We start from the raw sequence: 19,933 nt of genomic DNA on the forward strand, positions 1-19,933 counted from the left end.
GAGGGCATATCTCCTTCCATAAGTGAAAAATCTTCTTATCACTATGACAGATACAAAATCTTTAAGGGCAGCATGGAAGGAAGAATAAAAGGTCTTTGTGTCTTCTAAAAGACTTCCCAGTGGACTAGGCTTTTTCTTTCTTTCTTTCCTTTTTTTTTTTTTTTTTTTTTTTTTTTTTTTTTTTTTTTTAATCTAGAACAGTTCTATACTCCAAGGGACTGCTCTAAGTCCCACTTAACAGAAAAGACAGTCAGACATTCCTGAAAGCAGCGCTACGTAGCTGACGTAGCGATATGCTTGTCCATATTACATCACTCTAGCTTGTTACTAAGGAACCATCAAACCATCGACAGTATTCTCCTTACCTTTGCTCCAGGTAGTGCAGAGCCTGCCTCACGAACTCCATACGCACCTCCATGTTGGTCCGGACTTTCAAGGCATCGCTAGCAGGAACCAGGGTAACGTCAGTCATTTGTTTCACCATGGCCCACATCTCAGAAATGTTCTAAAAATGAGCCATTGCATGCAATAACAATTAGTACAGAGAGGAGCAAGGAACTGTTTTGAGCTATACAGTATTTTTATACTTGGAAAAAAAAAGCATAGAAGCACAGGAACAATTTCAGTCAGTTAGATTTATAACAGAGACACTGAAAGCAACCATGAAGGTAAGCCACTTCTGCCCAGCAGAATTCAGAGCCTACAGGATTCTCTGCATTCTTCTGGTATAAGGCGGCGGCTATAAAGATTTTACCTGCAACTGTCAAGCAGGATTGACAACGGTTTCCAAAACTAGACTGGATATTTAATGCTAAGTATCCCTCCCCATTTCCAGCTCGTACATCCCGCTCAGCAAATACTGTCACTACATCAGCTTTCCAAGTAAACAGTCGCTCAGGTTGCCACTGGAAAGCTGTACAATCACAGCCATGACAAGAAACATTTATAGGACAATGATCACTTGGACAAAGACTCAGGAAAAAAGTTTGAAAACCATCCAGGTCTGCACATTTACAAAGAATATAGCAGCGTCTACAGAACCAGAGCACCCTTGCCGAAACAGCAAAATACTGAGAAGTAACAGCACAGTTAGCTTCAGCAAGGGCAGGTGTTTGATCTCAAGTGCTTCAAGGCAGCAGGAATACTGAAACCCACCACACTGTCCCTAAAAATTAAGTGTTGTTCAAAGCAAAGATGCACATCTGTAACTGAGATCTGACCAAGGCATTTGCCTGAGCTTCCAAACAGCTTTTTGCTTTCCCCGTTTGCAGAGATTTTTGACGACTCAATCTTCTGCAGCATTTTCTCTGTGCACTTCTCAAAGATGGTCAAGTTTATGCATTTGTTTTTGGGGGGTGGATCAAAGCAACACAACTGAAGGAGTGGAAAAAAAGAAAAGCAGACTGGTTTCAAGTCACTCCTAGGGTTTTGCCAGGCCTTGTAGCACACCTTTCATCTACAGCTAATGCTGCTCAAAGAATATGTCACACAAGAACATTGGGAGGTTGATTTTGAAAACAAAACACAACAGAACACATTTCAAGCAAAAAGCAGCTTTCCCCCTTAACAGCTCACTGTTCATGATGGGACACTGCTATGAAACTGGGTTCTTTTCCTCCTCATTTTGATAAGGGATTTTCACCATTACCCATTGTATTCAAGAAGATTCTAGTGTTGCCTCTGTGTTTCTGCAGAGCCAAGCATTTTTTTTTTTTTGGGGGGGAGGAGGGGGGCAACATCAATATTTTTCCACCAATGTCAGCAAGCTGTTAGCTGTTAAACACAGCTGAAAACAGATTAAATACATCTCCTTAGGTTAACTTATTGGCAGTACCTTATCATCCAGTTCTGCAACAGCAGCACAAAGGTCCACCAGGTTAGGCTGCAGATGTCCATTCACTATCTTCTCATTATAAATATAAATCTGAAACGTACCAAAAGTAAACAAGTTTAACGATGTATATTTCCTCCCTTCTCCCTCCTCGGCCACAGCAGCAAAACCTGAACCAGGCTTCAAGAACAGAGTATCCCCAACAAATCCCTTCTGCTTCCCTCTCACATTAATTGCTCCTAATCTGGATGCAAAAGAGGAGCAGACAACAGCATGAACTGCATGTCCACAGTACCCCAAAGCCCCAGGCCTGCCTGAAGGAGGACAGAAATGCAGCTGCTCAGGGAGTCTGCACGGCAAAGCACTGCACTGAATGCCACCTTAGGCTAATTGCACCTAATTGCTGGAACAAAAGGATCCAGAAGAGACCTGACAGCTGAATGGCAACGACATTCCCCTGCATGGCAGCCTCCTACCTGCTGATGCGAGTGAAACAGAATTTTGCTGTTTTGTGGCAGAAGTATTTGGGAACCCTGACCCAGGAGAAAAGAACATGGGAACCTGGCCCTCCAAAATTCCCTCTTAAAGGTACGCTCCAGCTTTTTTTTTTTTTTTAAAATCTTGGTGTAACTTTACTACTACTACTACTATTGTTTATTCTATTCCCAGCTCAAAGACCTTCCATATTCCAGCTCCCTCCAAAAATAATCATTTGCAGTGCTGGAAAGGAGGTGCTGGAGGACCCCAAGTCCTTCCTTCTCACATTCTCACATGCTTCACCAACATAGAGATGCTGAGTTCAGGATCCCAGCTGGAACCTAGCATTAGTCAATCATGTGGACTTCACTGTGCTTCTGCGAAAGTCTGAGCAATGCACAAAGAACAATTAGTTATTTTAGGATAATGCATTTTGCAGCTGAGGATGAACTGGAACAGCATGGACTGCCTGATCTTCAGAGCTGTCCTAACCACCCACTGAAATCCACAGGAGCCCTACAGGATAGCGGCCTTAAAGCTCAGGATCTTCCGTGCTCAGGCAGGGTGGGGTTAAGAAGAGCTGAGCTGCCGCAGGTTTTGCTGAGGGCTTGCCAGCAGCACACGACGGCTGCGTGAACTGTTCTGGTAGCAGAAGCCGGTATGTGAACGCTGCGCTCCCAAGGCACAGCACAAACGGTTTGCATGTAGACCATAAATCTGATGGGAGTCCACCTGCTCACATCCCGAGAAAAACCGCAACTCCGAGGCCTTCCCTGTCACTAGCGGTGCTAGAAAAGTCGAGCTTTCTGGGTTCACAAAATACTGGGGAATGATGCTGGTAGCTGGGTGCAATCAGGCCCTTACTGCAGGAATATTAGTGGAGATAAGGCAGAATAACACACTAATAACACTCACTAAATCAAATATACGCTATCAGCACAACCACGCACCCTATTTTGTGATTCACTTCCTCACATGGTTACCATAACTGAATGCAGACGTGGCAAAACAGATGTACAAGCTGCTATCTGGCCGAGCAAAAACGGAGCCAATGCACACAATAAGCGTAATTGTGTGCGAATTAGGCAGCGCTTTGTCTACGTAGTTTTACATATTCCATTTTGAAAAATCAAGTCCTTAACTTCCATTTTGCTTCCAACAGTGCTGGTAAACAGAACTTCTCAAATAACAAAAGTAACAAATTGATTATGTAAAGATTTATCAGTTTTCCCTGCAGAATCCCCGAGGCACTCTAATACTGCCAGACATATTAATGCATAGCTGATGTGCTACAGCTCCACATAAGTGATCCTATTAAAACAGCATGTAGTTTGACAAACATCAGGATTAAGACTTCAGCATCTTTTTCTGTAAGAACGAAAGGAATTTAAAATCTCCATTTACATAATTTTACACTTTGACAAGAGTTCTAAATTTTTTTTTGAAGCATAAAAGAATTTCAGTTTACTGTATAAACACAAATGATTTCTATAATCACACACGGTGCTCAGGATCTCCTTTTGATAGAAATTATGCAGTGGATAGATAAATACATTTCCAAAAAAAGTCAGGCGAAATTTCTTGTATTTTCCGATTGCATTTTAAACCCAGACAGATGCTTTTGTGCTTAATCTGCCATATTTTTTCTATGCATATATCTGCCTCCGCAGAAAATGTTATTAACTGTGCTTTTGCATTCCTTTCCAACACACTCACCTGCCGAGCATATGCCATCTCCACGTTGTCCAAAGAGCTGCGACCTGGAGGGCCCAACTCACCGACATAGCTAGGCTGTTGAATGAGAAGCACAATGGTTATTAAGAGTTTGGGTATTTTTTTTCCTCTCCTTTTTTTTTTTTTTTTTCCAAACTCTTCAGTCTTCATATTCAGTTTTAGTCTTTTGAGTGTTTGCTATACAGAAGGTATGAAACTACTGCAATGCATTTTGCCAGTGTCTCTTTTCCCAGAGTACAAATGAAAGACTGCACGCTTGACAGAGCTTACCAAGTTCTTCAACTCTTCACAGAGTAAAATGCGCAGTTTCACTGCAATATCCTATTAGGAGACTAATGTAGCTTAAACACAACCCCAAGTTTATATATAAAATGAAAGAAATTCTCCCTACTCAGCACAAAAACCAACCACCAGCTCTCTAGATTTAGGACATCAGTTGCTTTAAATAGTATCTTATAATAGCAATTTGCTTTTGTTTCCTGAAAGGTGCCTATTATAAAGTTCAGTACCTCTCTACAAAGCACCTGGCTTGAGCCTCCATCACAGCAGGGACACAGAACTTGACCATCAGCTCAATGGATCCAGTCTAGCAAGATCTGACATTCTAACTTTGTTCCAGTGCCGTGTTTCAGACGCTCCAAATGGGCCTGCAATACTCAACTATCTCCCCAGAAGTGCCCCTTGGCCGGTCTGCTGCAGGGGGAGGAAGGAAGCTAGCAATCTACTGGACTAAATAAATCATCTTGCCACCCACAGAGCCTATGCCAGGCTTGAGGCATTCTCATTGTATAGCAGGGGACAGCTCACAGAGTCATAGTGTGGCAAGTCTGTACTCTTTGGGGAAAACTGAAAGAAATTGAAATAAAATACTACCATAATTTTCTAATGCTGTATAAAGCCATTCTTGTAAATGTCTTCATCATCTAGCTATGCCTTCAGCTAAACATGAACGTCCATCACCCCGGTGGAAAAAAACAATCCCAACTAAGTACGCAATACTCGTCAGTTTTCCCAGCCTCCTCAAAATGTGATTCTTCATCTAAGCATCAGCATTACAAGTTTTGGGTTTGAAAAATTTTTAAAAAGTACTATCATTTTAAAGACATCTCCCTTTGAGGTAAGCAGCCCTTTAATATCGCCTACTTCCATGGTACTGCTACAGCCACGATGGTCTGAAGATAAAAGCAAGACAAGCTTAGTATGGAAGCATAACATCTGTTATTAAGCCCTCCGACAGAGCTGGGACAGGGGAGAAGGAACAGACAAGCTTCTAGGAAAGCAAGCACGTCTTCCACGCTGAAACCGAAGCACCAGCCTTCGACTTCCAGGCGTTAAGCCCAAAGGCTCATTCGACACTCGCAGCCATAGTTGCTCTGATAAGAGACGACACCTCCCCACACAAGCCTTGCTCAGCTCACTTCACGTGTCTAGCTTAGGTGTAATTACAAAGATCTAAGCTGGCTGTTTACTTCCCCAGGAGAGAGGATGCAAAGCACATAAGCTAAGTACTGGAAGTAGCTGTAAGCAAACACTGAGAACAGGCCTTGGTTTATTACCATATAACTCAGGTTCATCTAGATTCCCTTAAATGGCAATCAATAACTTACTCTGAGAAAGATCAGGTACCTTTGCAGAGTATTAAAACAAAGCTTTTTAACCACTGAAGTTGGTTACGGCTAGCTGCACGTCCTCATTAGGTATTATACTGCATCTTACCGATACTGTCAAACGGCTTCACTTTCCCTTCTGCCACGTATTCACAGTTTTAGTACGGTAACGTGCAGACGGGATCACCTCCAAGGATTGCTTAAGGACATCTGACAGCCTTTCCTGGAAGAGCTCAATTAAATGCAACCGACTTGCTGCCTTTGCAAACAACAAACCTCAGCAAAGCCCAAACGCAATGGAAAATTATTATTTACACTTTTGTTTAATCAGCCTAAAAATTCAGTTGTGCTGACATCTGTCAGGCTGCAGCACGGCAGGACCCACGCTCCTAAATGACTTGCCCTGCACGGCTTTCGGGGGAAAGAGCTGAGGAACGGATGCGTTTTCTCCCGAGAGCGACGCTCTTTAACAGTTCCTCATTTCTTACGAGGAAGAAACGCTGCTTGGGTTTTCACGAGCACCTCGCGTTTTTGCGAATCATATCCCTCCCCCAGCTTGGAACTAAAATGCTACAAACCTCTGAATTTGCAGGCACGTTGCTGTCAGTCCATGCCCTGAAGCATTTGGGAAGGCCTAAGAGACTGTTTTAATTTTAATTTGATACCAGTTTAACCTACTTTATCTTCTATTGCGTAGCGGCTCCGTTGCACCCCTGAGCGCACGTACTTGCTAAGACAATGGCTATATTTGTCTAAGTCTAGGAATTTTGAATAGGAAAATTTTAAAGCAATTTAAAATTTAAAGACATACACTATCACAGGATTGCAATGGGAAAAGTTGCTTGCGTTAGCTAGAACTTTAAAGGTAAGGATAAGGGCACTGATATTTATTCAGAAATCATGAAAAACGTGTGGTATTTGTGATTTAGGCTTTTTGCACGGCATACAACAGTTGACAAAAAAAAGGAGATTTGTTTGTTCCTGGTATAATGAGATACAAATATATGAAGGCACCAAAGATGAACCTGGACCATCTTTTTAATCTGAACTATCAAAGAAATTTCTGGAATTTGTTTTTCACTGCATTAATTTCTTGGTAATAGTGCAATTCAAATTATGCCAACCTGATTATAAAACTAGACAGATACGTTTACATCTTAGGTAACGTAAACAAAATATCTTACAACCCTCCCCCAAGAAATCCCATTCTTTTCGCAGCTAAACTTACACTAAACAGATTCCTGACAGTCAATCCTAACAGACACTGATATTTGAAACTATTTGCATTTTTCTCTCAGTGCCAAATCCTCTGTCACACAAATTCCTTTAAACCCACCTAAAAAAAAGACAAATTCTTTGTTCTAAAGAACAAAGAAGCTGTTAAAGCAGGTTTCCCGGGAAACCGGCGTGACAGCACAAGTAGCACTTTGCAGCCTTCCCCTATGCTGTGCTAGATAAATTGCAGAGTTATTTAAAGCAGCGCTAAATTATGGACGGTGTCATTAATTACTGATGAGGTTTCATCTTTAACGCAAGAGCAGAAGGGTACATTGCGACTCGGTGTCACTTTTCAATCAGTGCCCAAACACCAGGAACATAAGGAGCGGGGCTGGATTTCACAAGTCTCGTTCCTTTTTCTTCTGCTGTTTTGCAGCGCTGAAGAACATCCACGTGGCTGTTCTGTGCGGAGAACGGAGCATGACTGACAGGTTAAACCCACAGATTAGGATCTGAACCCAAAAGCACATGCCTAAAACTAAAAAACAACTCTTCTAGGGTTCTGGTGTCCCCCCTTCCTTCCTTCTCCAGTTTTAATTTCACCCTAACCAGTATGCTTTGAGGATCACTTTTATTAGCAATCTGGAACAGAAGCAAATTCTTTCAATGACGACTACCAGTGTAGGTCCTTCAGGACGAGGAAAAAACCAACCAAACAAGAAAATCCCCTCACCCAAATTCCAAAAATATTTTTCTTACTTTTCCTATGCTTTTATTTCCTGCTTCAAGAGCCATGGGAGCAACTTCAGTTCATATTTTTTTCCATCTCATACTTGCACTCTGGCTTTTGAATTATTAAGCTTACAAACCCAAGCTCATTGAACCATCTCACAGCTGAGCTAAAAGCAAAACAAAAAACAAATCTGGCAAAACTAAATCAGTGAGTCAGCATGGGGAAGGCTGTTTCCACTCTTCACCTGGAACTGCAGGAAGGGCCGTTTGTGCTGGCAGGCCTTTCGGACCTAGGGACCCATTTTAAAGAAGCTCCTTTGCGGTTAAGGAGGAGATCTGGGGAAGGGGGAGGACATCCTTTAGCAGTAGGTCTGCACTTACCAAGCAGGGGAAAGGTTATTACGAAAGATGTGAGGAAAAGAGCAGCTAGGTGCATCTTAGATGAATCACGTTTTAGGTCACGCTCTTAAGCGCAACTGAAGCAGCAAAAGCAGAAAAGGGAAAGCAGGTAGTGCACGAAGCACTAAAGAAGTTTACGCGCGCACACATGCACGTCCTTCTCCGTAGGCAGTCTGCTGCTGCTTAAATGGCTCTTTTATTTATTTTTATTTATTTATTTTTTAATGAACCACATTTGCTTCTCCCTGCCCTGAATTTTGGACTCTTCCAAAAGACTCTTCAGAAGTGAAATATTTATTTTAAATACTATCTGCTCCTGAAAACCAGTGGTATATTTAAATCCATTTTGCCTAACGATGCTGCTTTTCAAAGGCATCCTCCTTTATTCGTACTCAGCCGAGCAGGCAGCGTCACTCGTGCACCGAACTGCACGCGCATAAAGATGCATTATTCATCGCCCGCATATGCATATGCGCAGGCACATTCCTTAGCAGAAGCCTAGGCAGACATTTTGTCAGCGCTCCAAATGGCTTGGCCGGCAGATGCAGTGTAAAACTACGCGGGAGACTGGGCTGGAGAGACACTATTGAAATACCTGCTGCTGCGGTGCGGGGGCGGAAAAACATCTTGCAACGCTTGGGGTTTTAGGGGATTTGAGGGTACGATACAGGGGGCGGGGGGAGGACTGCGGGCGACAGCGGCTCGGTCGCTCCAGGAGCGGGTTGCTCGACAGCAGGAGTGGAAAAGCTGGGGCAAGAGAGGGGAGGAGAGAGAAAAATCTGCAAGAACAAAAGACATACCTCAGAACCTAGTGGAAGAAGACACAGACCAAACACCTATGCTCAAGGTGTTTGTTATCTTGAAGACAAAATTCACGCTTTCCTCCCTTTCCCCGAGAAGCATCTTTTTATTAGTTCTGTTTTTTTTCCTGAGGGAGAAGTACCAGGCTGGCGGACAAGGGGGAACAGAAAATCTTAGTGGCAAGTCCTGTGCTAGCTTCTTTGACGCATGACGTTTGCCTATTAATTGGTCTTATTTCCATGAATAATGTGTTGGTATTTCATTCTGCCCAAATTAGCTTGCCCGAAGCTTGAGAATTGGCTCGCAGGCAGACCAGCCCCCTGCTGCATTTGGATCTGTGCCTTTTCAGCTGATTCTCCATCTCCAGAGGATATCAATTAAACCTCTACTATATTCTACAAGCTGTGTCTGTTTGTGTCACACACACACACACACACACAAAAACTTATTTGACTAGAACAAGCTTTAGAAGAACAACCTGCTGCGGGGAGGTTAGATAACAGGCTTTTAACTCAGTAGATGCACTTCAAACCTCTCAAACCTTTGACTTCTTGAAGCTAAGACTGGAATATATCAAGGATTTTAAATGCTCTTTAAATGACACACTGATACGATGAGCGCTTTGAAAGGGAGAGTGGACTATTACCAAGTGATAGTGTATATCCAGTCTTTAAACTAGTTTATGAAAACTATTTGATGGGATTTCCCCCCACCACTACGAATTTGATGCTTGGCATCTCAAATGCCTTGGACTGGACAACATCAGATATTGCAACATCAGAAAAGAAGTTTTGCCATTTTAGAGCAGATTATTACATCGCTTCTCCTAGCAGCTGATATCTGCACTTCAAAAGGAAAACCCCAAACCAGTAACTCACAAATCAAAGATGCTAAAAGCTATCAGTACAGCTGTTAAATTTTCAGACTCATATCCCAAGATAATGGGATAGCTGCTTTTAGTTTTAAATGAATTCACCCTGCATTATTTAGCATTTCTAATACTGGAAAGCTGGTCAGCCTGCTGAGAAGTCATAGTAAAGTATTAGTAAAATACTTTCTGAAGAAGATAGCTTCTATAAAAAGATGTGTGCTAACTGGGATTAACCTATATTTGAAAAGAGCAGCAATCAGAAAGGGACATTTCATTAACAACTTTAATTATATCCAAATCCCTATACAGGTCATAGCCCATTAACATCAAGGGCTTTTTTTTAATGCAGCTTGCAGCTCCGTAAGTCACTCCAATGTATATACATACATACACACACTATATACATATATATATATACACATATATATATGTATAAAGGAGGAGGAGGGAATAAAAACCAAGTCTGTTTTCTGGCCTTAAAGTGCAGCAGCATGCTTCCCCCATCTCCTTCCCTCCCTTCTCAAGGTTACGATCTTGCCTGGAACATTGTGTAATGGGTTGTGACATGACTTTGTGCTCCGGGGATCCCAGGTGATGTCCAATGCATCTTGCTCAGACAGGTGGAGTTCCCACAACTTTGCAGGTAACTGCGTTATTCCACTTAGAAAACTGGAACATTTTCTTTAAATGTTAGTAGTAGTTTCTTTAAATGTAGTAGTTAGTAGCAGTTAGAGTAGGCTGTAATGTTTTAAGTTAAACATTCCTCATGCTATGTTACAAGTTGCTAGTCAATACCTTTTTCGTAGTCTTTGGTCACTACTGGTTATTTTAACCTTGAGTTGCTTAACACTAGAGGTCTTAGAAGCGCAAAACTTCAACATGCATGAGATGGCATTTTCTGTGAGAAATCAGGGTAACAAGAACACACTTCTTACTTTAATATTCATTTAGGTTTGCCAGGAAACCTGAGAAACTTCATCTCCTTCCTAAGAAAAGCCATAAATCCTGGCAAAATCTGTCCTGTAGTGTATTGATCTAATATGCATTAGCATGACTAAGGTTCCAAATTGCACATATGCGGCATAATACATAGTTTCAGCAATAAGAGCTCCATTGCCTGTAGCAATCAGTCAATAAAAATAATTTCACAGAATAGCTGGGGTTGGAAGGGACCTCTGGTGATCATCTGGTCCAACTCCTCTGCTCAAGCAGGGTCAGCGGTTTGAAAGGTAAGGGTAAAGGTTTGAAATTTTGCCAGGCAAAGCATTCTGCCAGTCACAGCCATTTTGGAATTAGCTAGAGATTTGATATTGCTCTTTTCACACAGTTGCATCCACACAATAATCTAAATGTGATATTAGCAGAGCTGGAATGCTAGCTGTGTGCATGCTGTGCCTGACTACCCGTAGTGTTTGGAAGGAGTTTTGAGTTACCTCATTTTCCTGGGTAAAATCAAGAGCATCTTCCCCTGATGCAAGCAGAGTGTGAAGAATTCGTTGTTTCACCTGTTCCCATTCAACCAGCATTGATTCTCGGTGATATTCCTCAGCCATAGCAAAGGTCTGTTGGTGAAAACAGGAGTTAAGGAACATACAGAAAATCCCATACAATGTGCAATCACTAACTAGCTCTGCTATGAATAGACTGTTATAAAAATAAAATAGAAAATATTAACTAGCTCAGTCAACATGAGACATGATGCGTATTATTTTAATGGGCCTCTGGTTCAAGTATAAGGGGATTCAAAAAGCAGGTGCAAGTGAAGCGAAGATAACTCTAACATATTTAGCTGGTAAAACAGTGGATCCTTGCCTCTGCAGTGGTATTACAATACACAGAAACTGTTAATAGGCTGGAGATCGATAGGCAGAGCCAGTATACACAGTACCTCGCGACGGCCAGGGAATCCCGTTGGGATGTTGCTGAGCTCTCCATTTCCCTCAGCAATTACAGCCGCAACTTCTGCACGAGATGTCTGGGTTTGAACCATCAGCCTCGCAACACCTGAATACAGCCCTAAAGGCACTAACAGCTTTTGTTCTCCGGTTTCACAACGGAGGAGAGAGCACGAAAGGCAGCAGCACACGCTGAACAGAGAGACTCCGTCACGGGACCGAGACGGCAAACGCGGACGACAAAGCTCTGCGCCTTCTGCCCACCCCTCAGCCAGCGACCGTCCTTCCTTAGTGTAGCCGCCGACCACCAAAGAGCGTGTGCACAATTTCCAGGCCATCACCGATCAGCCTCAGCAACCTGAGTGAATTTCTGTACTGGCTGCTAGGTTTTAACCTCCCTGGAGACCCCAGAGCTTTGACCACTACCATGTTCTAAAGAAAGAGATGCATGTTTATTTCCCATATTTTATTTTGAGATTTTTACCAGTAAGTTTTTCTTTTAAATAGGAAATAGGTTAGGAATGAAGCTTCCAGAAGAATCTTAAACTAAAAATGAAATTATTAAGGAAAAAAAAAAATCAACCACTGCCAAAGAACCACAAAGTCTCTCTTAGTTTCAAAGTCAGGAAAGTAAACAGAATAATCACATCCTGAGAGCAAACGTACTTTTACCTTTAAAATGACTGATGTGCTACAAGGTCATCAGATCTGACTGGAGTACTTACGGAAGGGAATAAGTTTGCTTAATACTCCTCATTTTGGCAATAGCATTAGAAATGACGCTTCCAAGCTGCTCCTTTCATTATTAGTGCAACGCTAACTAACAGCCTCAGGTATACAGGGACAGGAAATATTCTCCTATTTCCACTAGGATAAGCTGTATTGGGTTTTCCTCCTTTTCCCTTTATCCAACTCCTCCTCTCTCCTTCACACAGCATGTGCCACCGCAACGTACCTGCGTGCTTCAGCCAGCTGAATACATTTTTCATCTCATTATGGCCCACTGTTAGGATATCCTCAGTTGAAGGGTAAAATATTTGCCAGTATAAATGAGTTGATAAGAGATGCTGACATTTGGCAAACAGTTATAGTGCATACATGCAATGGGATAAATTTTTTTATATTAAGAAAACAAGAAAGAAGCAAATGATTTTACACTTTCATATAAAATACAGGTGGTCTTCTTACCTTCACTTTAATCATTTCAACATGGGTTTAAATATTCATCAATAATTGCAGTAAATTATATATAATTAAAATAATTTAATAATGCTTAAGTACTACTACTTATCATTTGAAAGAAGCACAGGCTCAGTTTTAACCCTGATATTATGTCCCAAGTGTACATGTAGGGAAACATAATCATAACATAAGCAGTAGGAAACATGCAATGACATTTCCAGGCAGCAGATTTAAGACAAACAACAGGAAGCATTTTGCATAATTCAATTGTGAGACTCATTGCCCCAGAACACGACAGATACCAAAAGCATAAATAGATTCAGGAACAGGATCAGATAAATTTCTTATCAGACGACAACTTCTAGCTCAGGAAATCCTTAAAACAACCACTAGCTGGAAGGTGAAGAGACAAGAGCTCAGCTAGGGAAGGCTCACTTTATACCTGCCTTTTTTTCTTACAGGCTTAAAGGAATTGGTCCCTCCTGAGGAGAGGAGCCTGGGCTCAGCGAACCTTTTCACTGACCCTAAGCGAGACCTCTTACGTTCTTACTGTAGCAATTTCTTTTGCACTGCTTTGAGGACTGGTTTGCCTGTACAAGAGATTCGCTTTGGACAGTGAGATGCAATATGATTTTTCTGGCTCTTCTATCGACAAAAGAGTTAAATCCTGCAGTACTGCTGCTGCTGCATAGACCTGAATATCGTCATATGCAGGAAGCGACACACTTCAACTGTAACCTGAAGAGACAGCTACAATTCATTGAGCATCATCACCGAATGCAAAGTCATCGCAAAAGGCATTTCTCGGAGCAAGAAAGGGAATAAACCCAGTATCCTGACATTATCATCTCTAGAAAAAAAGGCACTCCTGCAGACAGGGTCAGAGTGAGTGTGCTGTACCAAACATACAGCAGCTGCTCTGCACAAACTCAGATTTAACATGATGAGCCTCCTGACTGAATACTGCCGCTGAAATACAGCGGACAAAATCATTTCGTCTGCAAACTCTGAGTATGTATTTCTTAACTTCTAATTATCCTGTAATCTATGAAGGATACAGTCCTTTTAAATTCCATCAGTTTATTAAACATCTGATCTATAACACCCTTCCTCAGGACCTTTCTCTCTCTTGTACTTCTCCCTCTCCCCCTTTTTTCTTCCAGGTGCTTGTTTCCAACTTACCCTCTTCCTAGACTCCTCAATGGCTGACAGCAATGCATTATCTTTTTCATTCTTCAAGAATCCCTGTGGAAAAGGAAAAACAGAGCTTCAGTCAAAAAAAAGAAAGAAAAAAAAAACAGCCTTGCACTAACATCAGATGCACATTGTACTACTCACACTACTCAGCTCTTCCAAGTTTGAGAAGTGCTGGCAGCTCTCTCCCCAGTCCACTCCTGAGAGGTTTAAAGGTCACTTTACTTCACCAGAGGTATAGTAAGATGCCCATAAAGCACAACGTGAAAATGAAAATACATTAATCCTCTGTTTTAATATGCATTAAAGCCTAGTGAAATGTCCTGCTTCTGTTCTCTTTTATCTCTGTGTCCCAGCAACTGCTTCCTCTCGCTCTCCTTTCGAGGGAGTTAGGATGAAAGCTGGTAAGAGCGATAAGCCAAGATAAGATTGTTGGACTTAAGTAAAAAGAAGGTTTTTCACTTGGCAGCTTCAGACAAGAGTGGAGCTCTCAGAGGCCAGCTAGGAACTATGAAAAAAAAAATCTTTAAAAATCAGTTGAAAAAGGATAGAATAACAGAAGAGTTGGAAAGCATACAGGAAGAGTTTACTGCACAGCCTCTCTTTACCTGAATACAACAGGAGTGGTTAAAATTATAATTTAGAATAAACTAGAATAAATTCTGAATTAGAATTAAATTTAAAACCTTCATTTTTTAGTATATCCCTGAACCTCATAAACAGGCCAGTTGCCTGTGAACAGAGTGACTCAGATGAGCTGTTAACTCCTTATCCCAAGCATTACTTTAAGTGACCTGTACAAGCAAACACACAGGCTATTTTGGATTTAAATCAAATAGCTGTGGGGTAAACTGCACCAACGCGCACAAACAAGGCTTTTGTTAACATGCTAACTTGAATAGCTTTGTTTGGCATTTTCACTGTGTTATATTACCAATTAAACACACCAAGCTGATCTGTAGTCCCAGGTTTCAATTTAATCATTAATCAAAATACCAAACCAAAAAAAAAAAAAAAGAGAGAGAAGCAAAAAGCCTTTGTTTCCCTCCGAAGTATTTTCCTCTGAACTAGAGCATTATCAACTGCGATGAGTGCTAATATTGTAAAAGTCTGTATGCTCGTTAAACATAGCTCTAAAATTAAGAGACTGTTGGCAAATCCACTGGAACGGCAGTTCAATGTACCACGGACCTTTCCGCTAGTAATACCCGCTGAATCCGATCATGAACCAGGAGCCTTTCGTACCCTTCTCACCTAACTTCTTCCCTCAAATAAATGGTTCCTGCCCAAAGATCTGATATCGTAAGTCTTGATCCTTATACCCCTGGATAGAGCTAGAGATCTCCGGAGCAGCACCGAATCTGGAGCAGGAGAGCGCTCCACGATCACAGCATTTGGACCTTTGGGAAAGCATATTAATGCTACGTCTTAAAAACAACATGCAGTTGTATTTCATGCAACATCAGATATCATAGACTGATACTCACTTAGCTCTGAGGGGTGAGGAGGGATTGAAATTTCTTTGAATTGAAGAAACCTGGCATTAAACTCTGCCACGAAGGTGAGCTCTGTCTTTCTGTTACCCAGCACCAGATCTTCGTGTTAAATAGAGGGCATTGCACCCTTTCCTTCTGGAGTATGTAGAACAAGCAATATTTTGGTATAGGACATTCTCTGACTCCCCTCAGCTGGAAATAGTAACATGACCCCTTTCTGTACACCAGATAGAGAGACTTGCCATCCTCCTGAGACTGGCACATGACGCGGTCCCCCCAGAAACAGCTCTAGAATTACACACAGCGACTTCTGCCACGCAGCCTAGTCTTCATTTCATTATCTGCCATGTCCCACTTTCTTTTTAGGCAATGCCCACAGAGAAAGTGCAGTCGCAATCTCAAAAATGGAAGCTAAATGAAGATCCTTGCACATGTCTGGGGACAGACTACTGGAGCAGCTGTCAAAGGCAAGAGCTGTGGCAGTCACCCAAAGATAGGGTCAAGATGGACCTTGGCTCCCTATGGGAAAGTCAGGGATGAAACACGGCTTTGTAAGGTCTGGCCACATCTGCATGGTTGGAGGTTTTTTGCTTCAGAAGGCAACAAAACTTTGGGTTGAAGAAAAGCTATCTGGAGCACTTACACCTATTTCTAACAGGACTTCAAAGCACACACATCAACGTGCGCACAGAAGATAGTCGCACATCTGACAGCAAGACTTTGATGCCGCAGAGAACAGCATTACATGTTTGTTGCATCCTGCAACAACATGCAATAAAAGCACCTTCTCCAAGATGCAGGCCTGCATGTGTCTGGACGCGATGGAAAGCACTAAGCATACGGTGGCAGCCACCGCAGCCTGCAGGTGCGCTCGGTGGCCTGACTGCCTGCCTGATCTCAAGCCTGGGCTCTAGAAAGCCCAGAGCCACCACCCTGCTCCTGCTTGTTCACCTTGGGCTCCTCTCTCCTTGGAGCTAGGCAAGCCCTGAGCTGACCAGCGCCTCCTGGGCATCTCCTACTCAAGGAGAAACTCCCTATCGCGGCAGATAGGAGAAGTCAACAACTTCACAAAACACCCACACAGTGACCTTGCTATAAACTGAGTGAAACACTGCTATTTGCTGTGGGTAATACCCTGGGAAAGGTGACTAGAAGGAAGTGGAGACAGCTTGGGGACCTGCCTAAAACACGGTACGTAGCAATTCTGGTATTCAGCAGAGTAATTCAAGATGTGCTTGAACTTCACTTGAAATCAGTAAATCCAAACTAAGTATCTTTCTTAACAAAACACCCTAGCTCCTGGAGAGTTCACAAGGTCCATTCAAGGGATTATACTACACAGCACATCAGTTAGGGAATGACTATCTTTTTTTGCAATCTCAAAGACTATTCCTTTAGCAAATGAAAAGCCTCGCACAACCTAAATAATATCTCTGATGCTTCACTGACAAAAAGGTGCATTTTAAAAAGGCTGCCCTATGCCTCACACTAAACATCATGACTGCAGCATGACAATTGCCGCTTCAGTTAATTACAGGCTAATTATTAAATCTCAGAAGAGAGAGATTCAGTGCTGCGGTTCTCACTCCTCAGTTCAAAAGACTGCTTCTGCTTTGGTCAAACAGCAGCTCCTATCGTTGTCATTCTAAATTTGGGAGGCAAAATTTCACACTTTTTTAAAAAAAATGACCAGCTACCAAAACTATTTTTCCTTGGGTTTGTTGCATTGCCACCTAGTGGTGCACTATCTTTTGGTCACTGTACATTTAGATTTCAAGCTTGGGATATAAATGCACACATACGTCCGTCTGCTTCAAGGAAAAGCAGAGCTCTCCGAAACAAGCAGCGTAGAAGGATGGAAGATTTGCACTTAAAACTAGAGAATTTTCACCAAAAAATCCCAGGCCACATCACAGCCTTAAGTGGGTTGAAATACTCACTCAGTGTGGACAACCACGCTGGGTTGCGCTCCTGTCCTGAAAGCCTTCCCCAACCCCAGAGGCAGGATTTGACTTTGCCAGGAGGCTTGAGCGCTGGAGCAAGGGCGCGGAGGTCTGGCACGCAAGGCGTACGGGTCCAAGGGAGCGCGCGACCCACGTCGCACGAACCACCCTCTCGGGGAGACACTACTGATCGGACGACGAGCACCGTCACATTGCCTCACATTTGCTACCCGAAGAGAGAAGCGGAAGGAGAACAGAGACATCATTAGAAGACAAAGGGCTATTTTGCCTCGGCAGACGGCACAGACAGGAGCACCGCAACGAAGTGAGGTGAAACCCTTGGCTGCTGGCTCCCGGTGCTCGGGTCCTGCCCTTAGAGGGATTCTGACGAAGCCAGGATGTGCCTCAGGGTCCATTCTCATTTCCCTGGGACAGTCAGACTTTCGCTTCCACAACTGCTGGCCCTCAGCTTTTTTTCCCTGACAAGTTCCAGTTCCTCTCTCCGATCTCTCTCTCTCCCCACGAATTTTAGCCAGATGTCATCTTCTCACGTTCTCCCTCCCTGCTGAAATCCAGCCACTCTGCCCTGCTCAGTGTCAGATCAAAGTCCCCCTCTTCCGTGACACTCAGCCCTACCTCCCTTGCCTAGCCAGTCCCAGTCACCCAGGGAGCCTAACTCCCTGGCCGAATCCCTTCTCCCCACAGTCCTTCCTCCAGTCTACTCCCTCCCGCTTTCCGCTCTGGCTTCATACCCTTTCCGCGTTCAGAAGGGATGACTACCTATCACCGAGCTTCACCAGGTAAGGGAGCAGAGAGGCTACAAACGTGGCAGGCAGCGCAGAGAGCCTCCAGACAACCGACTTCGGCTCCTGGCCAACCCACAGCAACCCCAAGCTGCAGCTGCAAGGAGAACACGGCAACCCGGTAAGCCCTCACAGGGTATTAGCAGGCTCCGTTTACTACAAAAGGAGCTACAGCACCAACTGCACAAGGCAACGACATTTTCAGATTTTCACCTGCAAGAATTTCTTACCTTAAAATCTAATTTGAAAATTAACTCGAGCAGATTTGGGTAAGGATGAAGATAAGGTGCAATGATCATTTTGCTCAGTCAGATAACTTCTCTCCACCCTAGCGAGCAAACCACCAGAAAGGTAGAATTTTTCTTAGCAAAAAGACCATAGGTGTCAAGAACTTTACCTAAGAGGATGGGGTTTTTTGTTGGTTTTTAAGTGCCCCCACGACTGAAAGGGGAAGGACACCTGGGAGGCTGTGCCGTTTCACCGTGCTCGACTGTCAGTTCTCATCTCCGGTGTTCACCGTCTGACAAAGGCTGATGTGACAGAAATCGGCACCTGCCTTGCTCCAGTTTGAATTCCAGCACGGAAGTGTTCCAGCAACGAACTCGTTATCAGGATGGAAGGGCATACCTGCATTGACGGTCTCTTTTTGACAGGAGATTGAAAGTCGCTCTCATTTACTGCAGTAAACGAGGTTAGGAAACTCTCGCCTGGCTGATAGAAGTCTCTTAATTACTCCCCTCAGCCAGGCCATACTTTTAATACTTGAACTTAGTATTCAAGCTGTCAAGAGAAGGCAAACGTTGCCAGACAGTGTACCGAGCCCCTGGATGTTGACAGTACTGCTTACTTTTTCATTGGCAGGAGAAGAAGGGAGAAAATGAAATGAATATTCTGGGGCCATTTCAAGTCAATTGCTCTTTGATTAAAATATCTCCAAGTGCTGGATTTTCCACGAGATCCAGTGAATCCTTCAAAAAAAACCCTCAGCAGGGATTGTGATTAATATGGCTAACAAAAAAAAAAAAAAACAAAACAAAACATTCAGTAATGGCTTGAAACAGAAGCTCCAAAATAAGTACCTGATTTATTTTAAGATAAAAAAACGCTAGTAGAAATTGCTGTTAAATACAATCCTACTACAAATGTACACACACGTAAACCTGCTCACAGAGGTGGTACCCTCTGCTACACAACCCACATTCCCAAGCTTTCTCCCTCTGAAAACAAAAAGGATTCAGCAAATCTACTCAGAACGCCCTGTCGCAGTAAGGGAACGTGCTATGTGTTACTGCTTTTTAGTCGTCTTCTCGGCTTTGGTGAGACCAGCAGCAGTACCCACATGCTAGCTTTAAACCCGACAGGCCTGTGGGTCCATAGGAAATGGTGTGCTCAGTTAATGCATACTTCACTGAAGATAGGGATATTCCTGTAGTACATGCAATATCTGGCTTTACTCAGACTCTCAGACTTCTCTAAATGTATTCTCTGCACGATTGGTGTAAAACACCAGTCTCTTTTGAAAGACTTTTTGTAGATCTGAGACCTGCTTTGCATAAAGCAACAGAAAGTGTGGGGTTTTTTTTTTTTTTTTTGGGGGGGGGGGAGGGGGGGAAGAGAAAAAAAGGAGCTAAGCAGCTTTGCTATAGTCAGTTATTGCATGAGACACCTTCACAGGAGCAGCCATGTTGAAGTTTAACGTGGTAGCATACACAGACATAACCGTAACACAAAATACTGCGCTAATATAGCC

General features: G+C 43.0%; 1 protein-coding gene across 4 annotated transcripts in view; it reads right to left on the minus strand.

Moving 5' to 3' along the window:
* NUP93 (nucleoporin 93) overlaps positions 1-19,933 on the minus strand; it is an 84,719-nt gene that overhangs the window by 18,960 nt on the left and 45,826 nt on the right. For 3 of the 4 annotated variants that reach the window (XM_062586578.1, XM_062586579.1, XM_062586581.1), the window contains 5 exons: positions 13,930-13,992; positions 11,104-11,232; positions 4,025-4,099; positions 1,835-1,924; positions 366-505 (listed from right to left, as the gene is read on the minus strand). In XM_062586578.1, coding sequence (XP_062442562.1) covers positions 366-505; positions 1,835-1,924; positions 4,025-4,099; positions 11,104-11,232; positions 13,930-13,992 — 497 coding nt within the window. Of the gene's footprint in view, positions 1-365; positions 506-1,834; positions 1,925-4,024; positions 4,100-11,103; positions 11,233-13,929; positions 13,993-14,085; positions 14,237-19,933 lie in introns of those variants that run through there. The other variant, XM_062586580.1, reaches the window with a different exon arrangement.

Source organism: Rhea pennata, chromosome 13 (assembly GCF_028389875.1).
Source record: "Rhea pennata isolate bPtePen1 chromosome 13, bPtePen1.pri, whole genome shotgun sequence".
In the NCBI taxonomy this organism is placed as follows: Eukaryota; Metazoa; Chordata; class Aves; order Rheiformes; family Rheidae; genus Rhea; species Rhea pennata.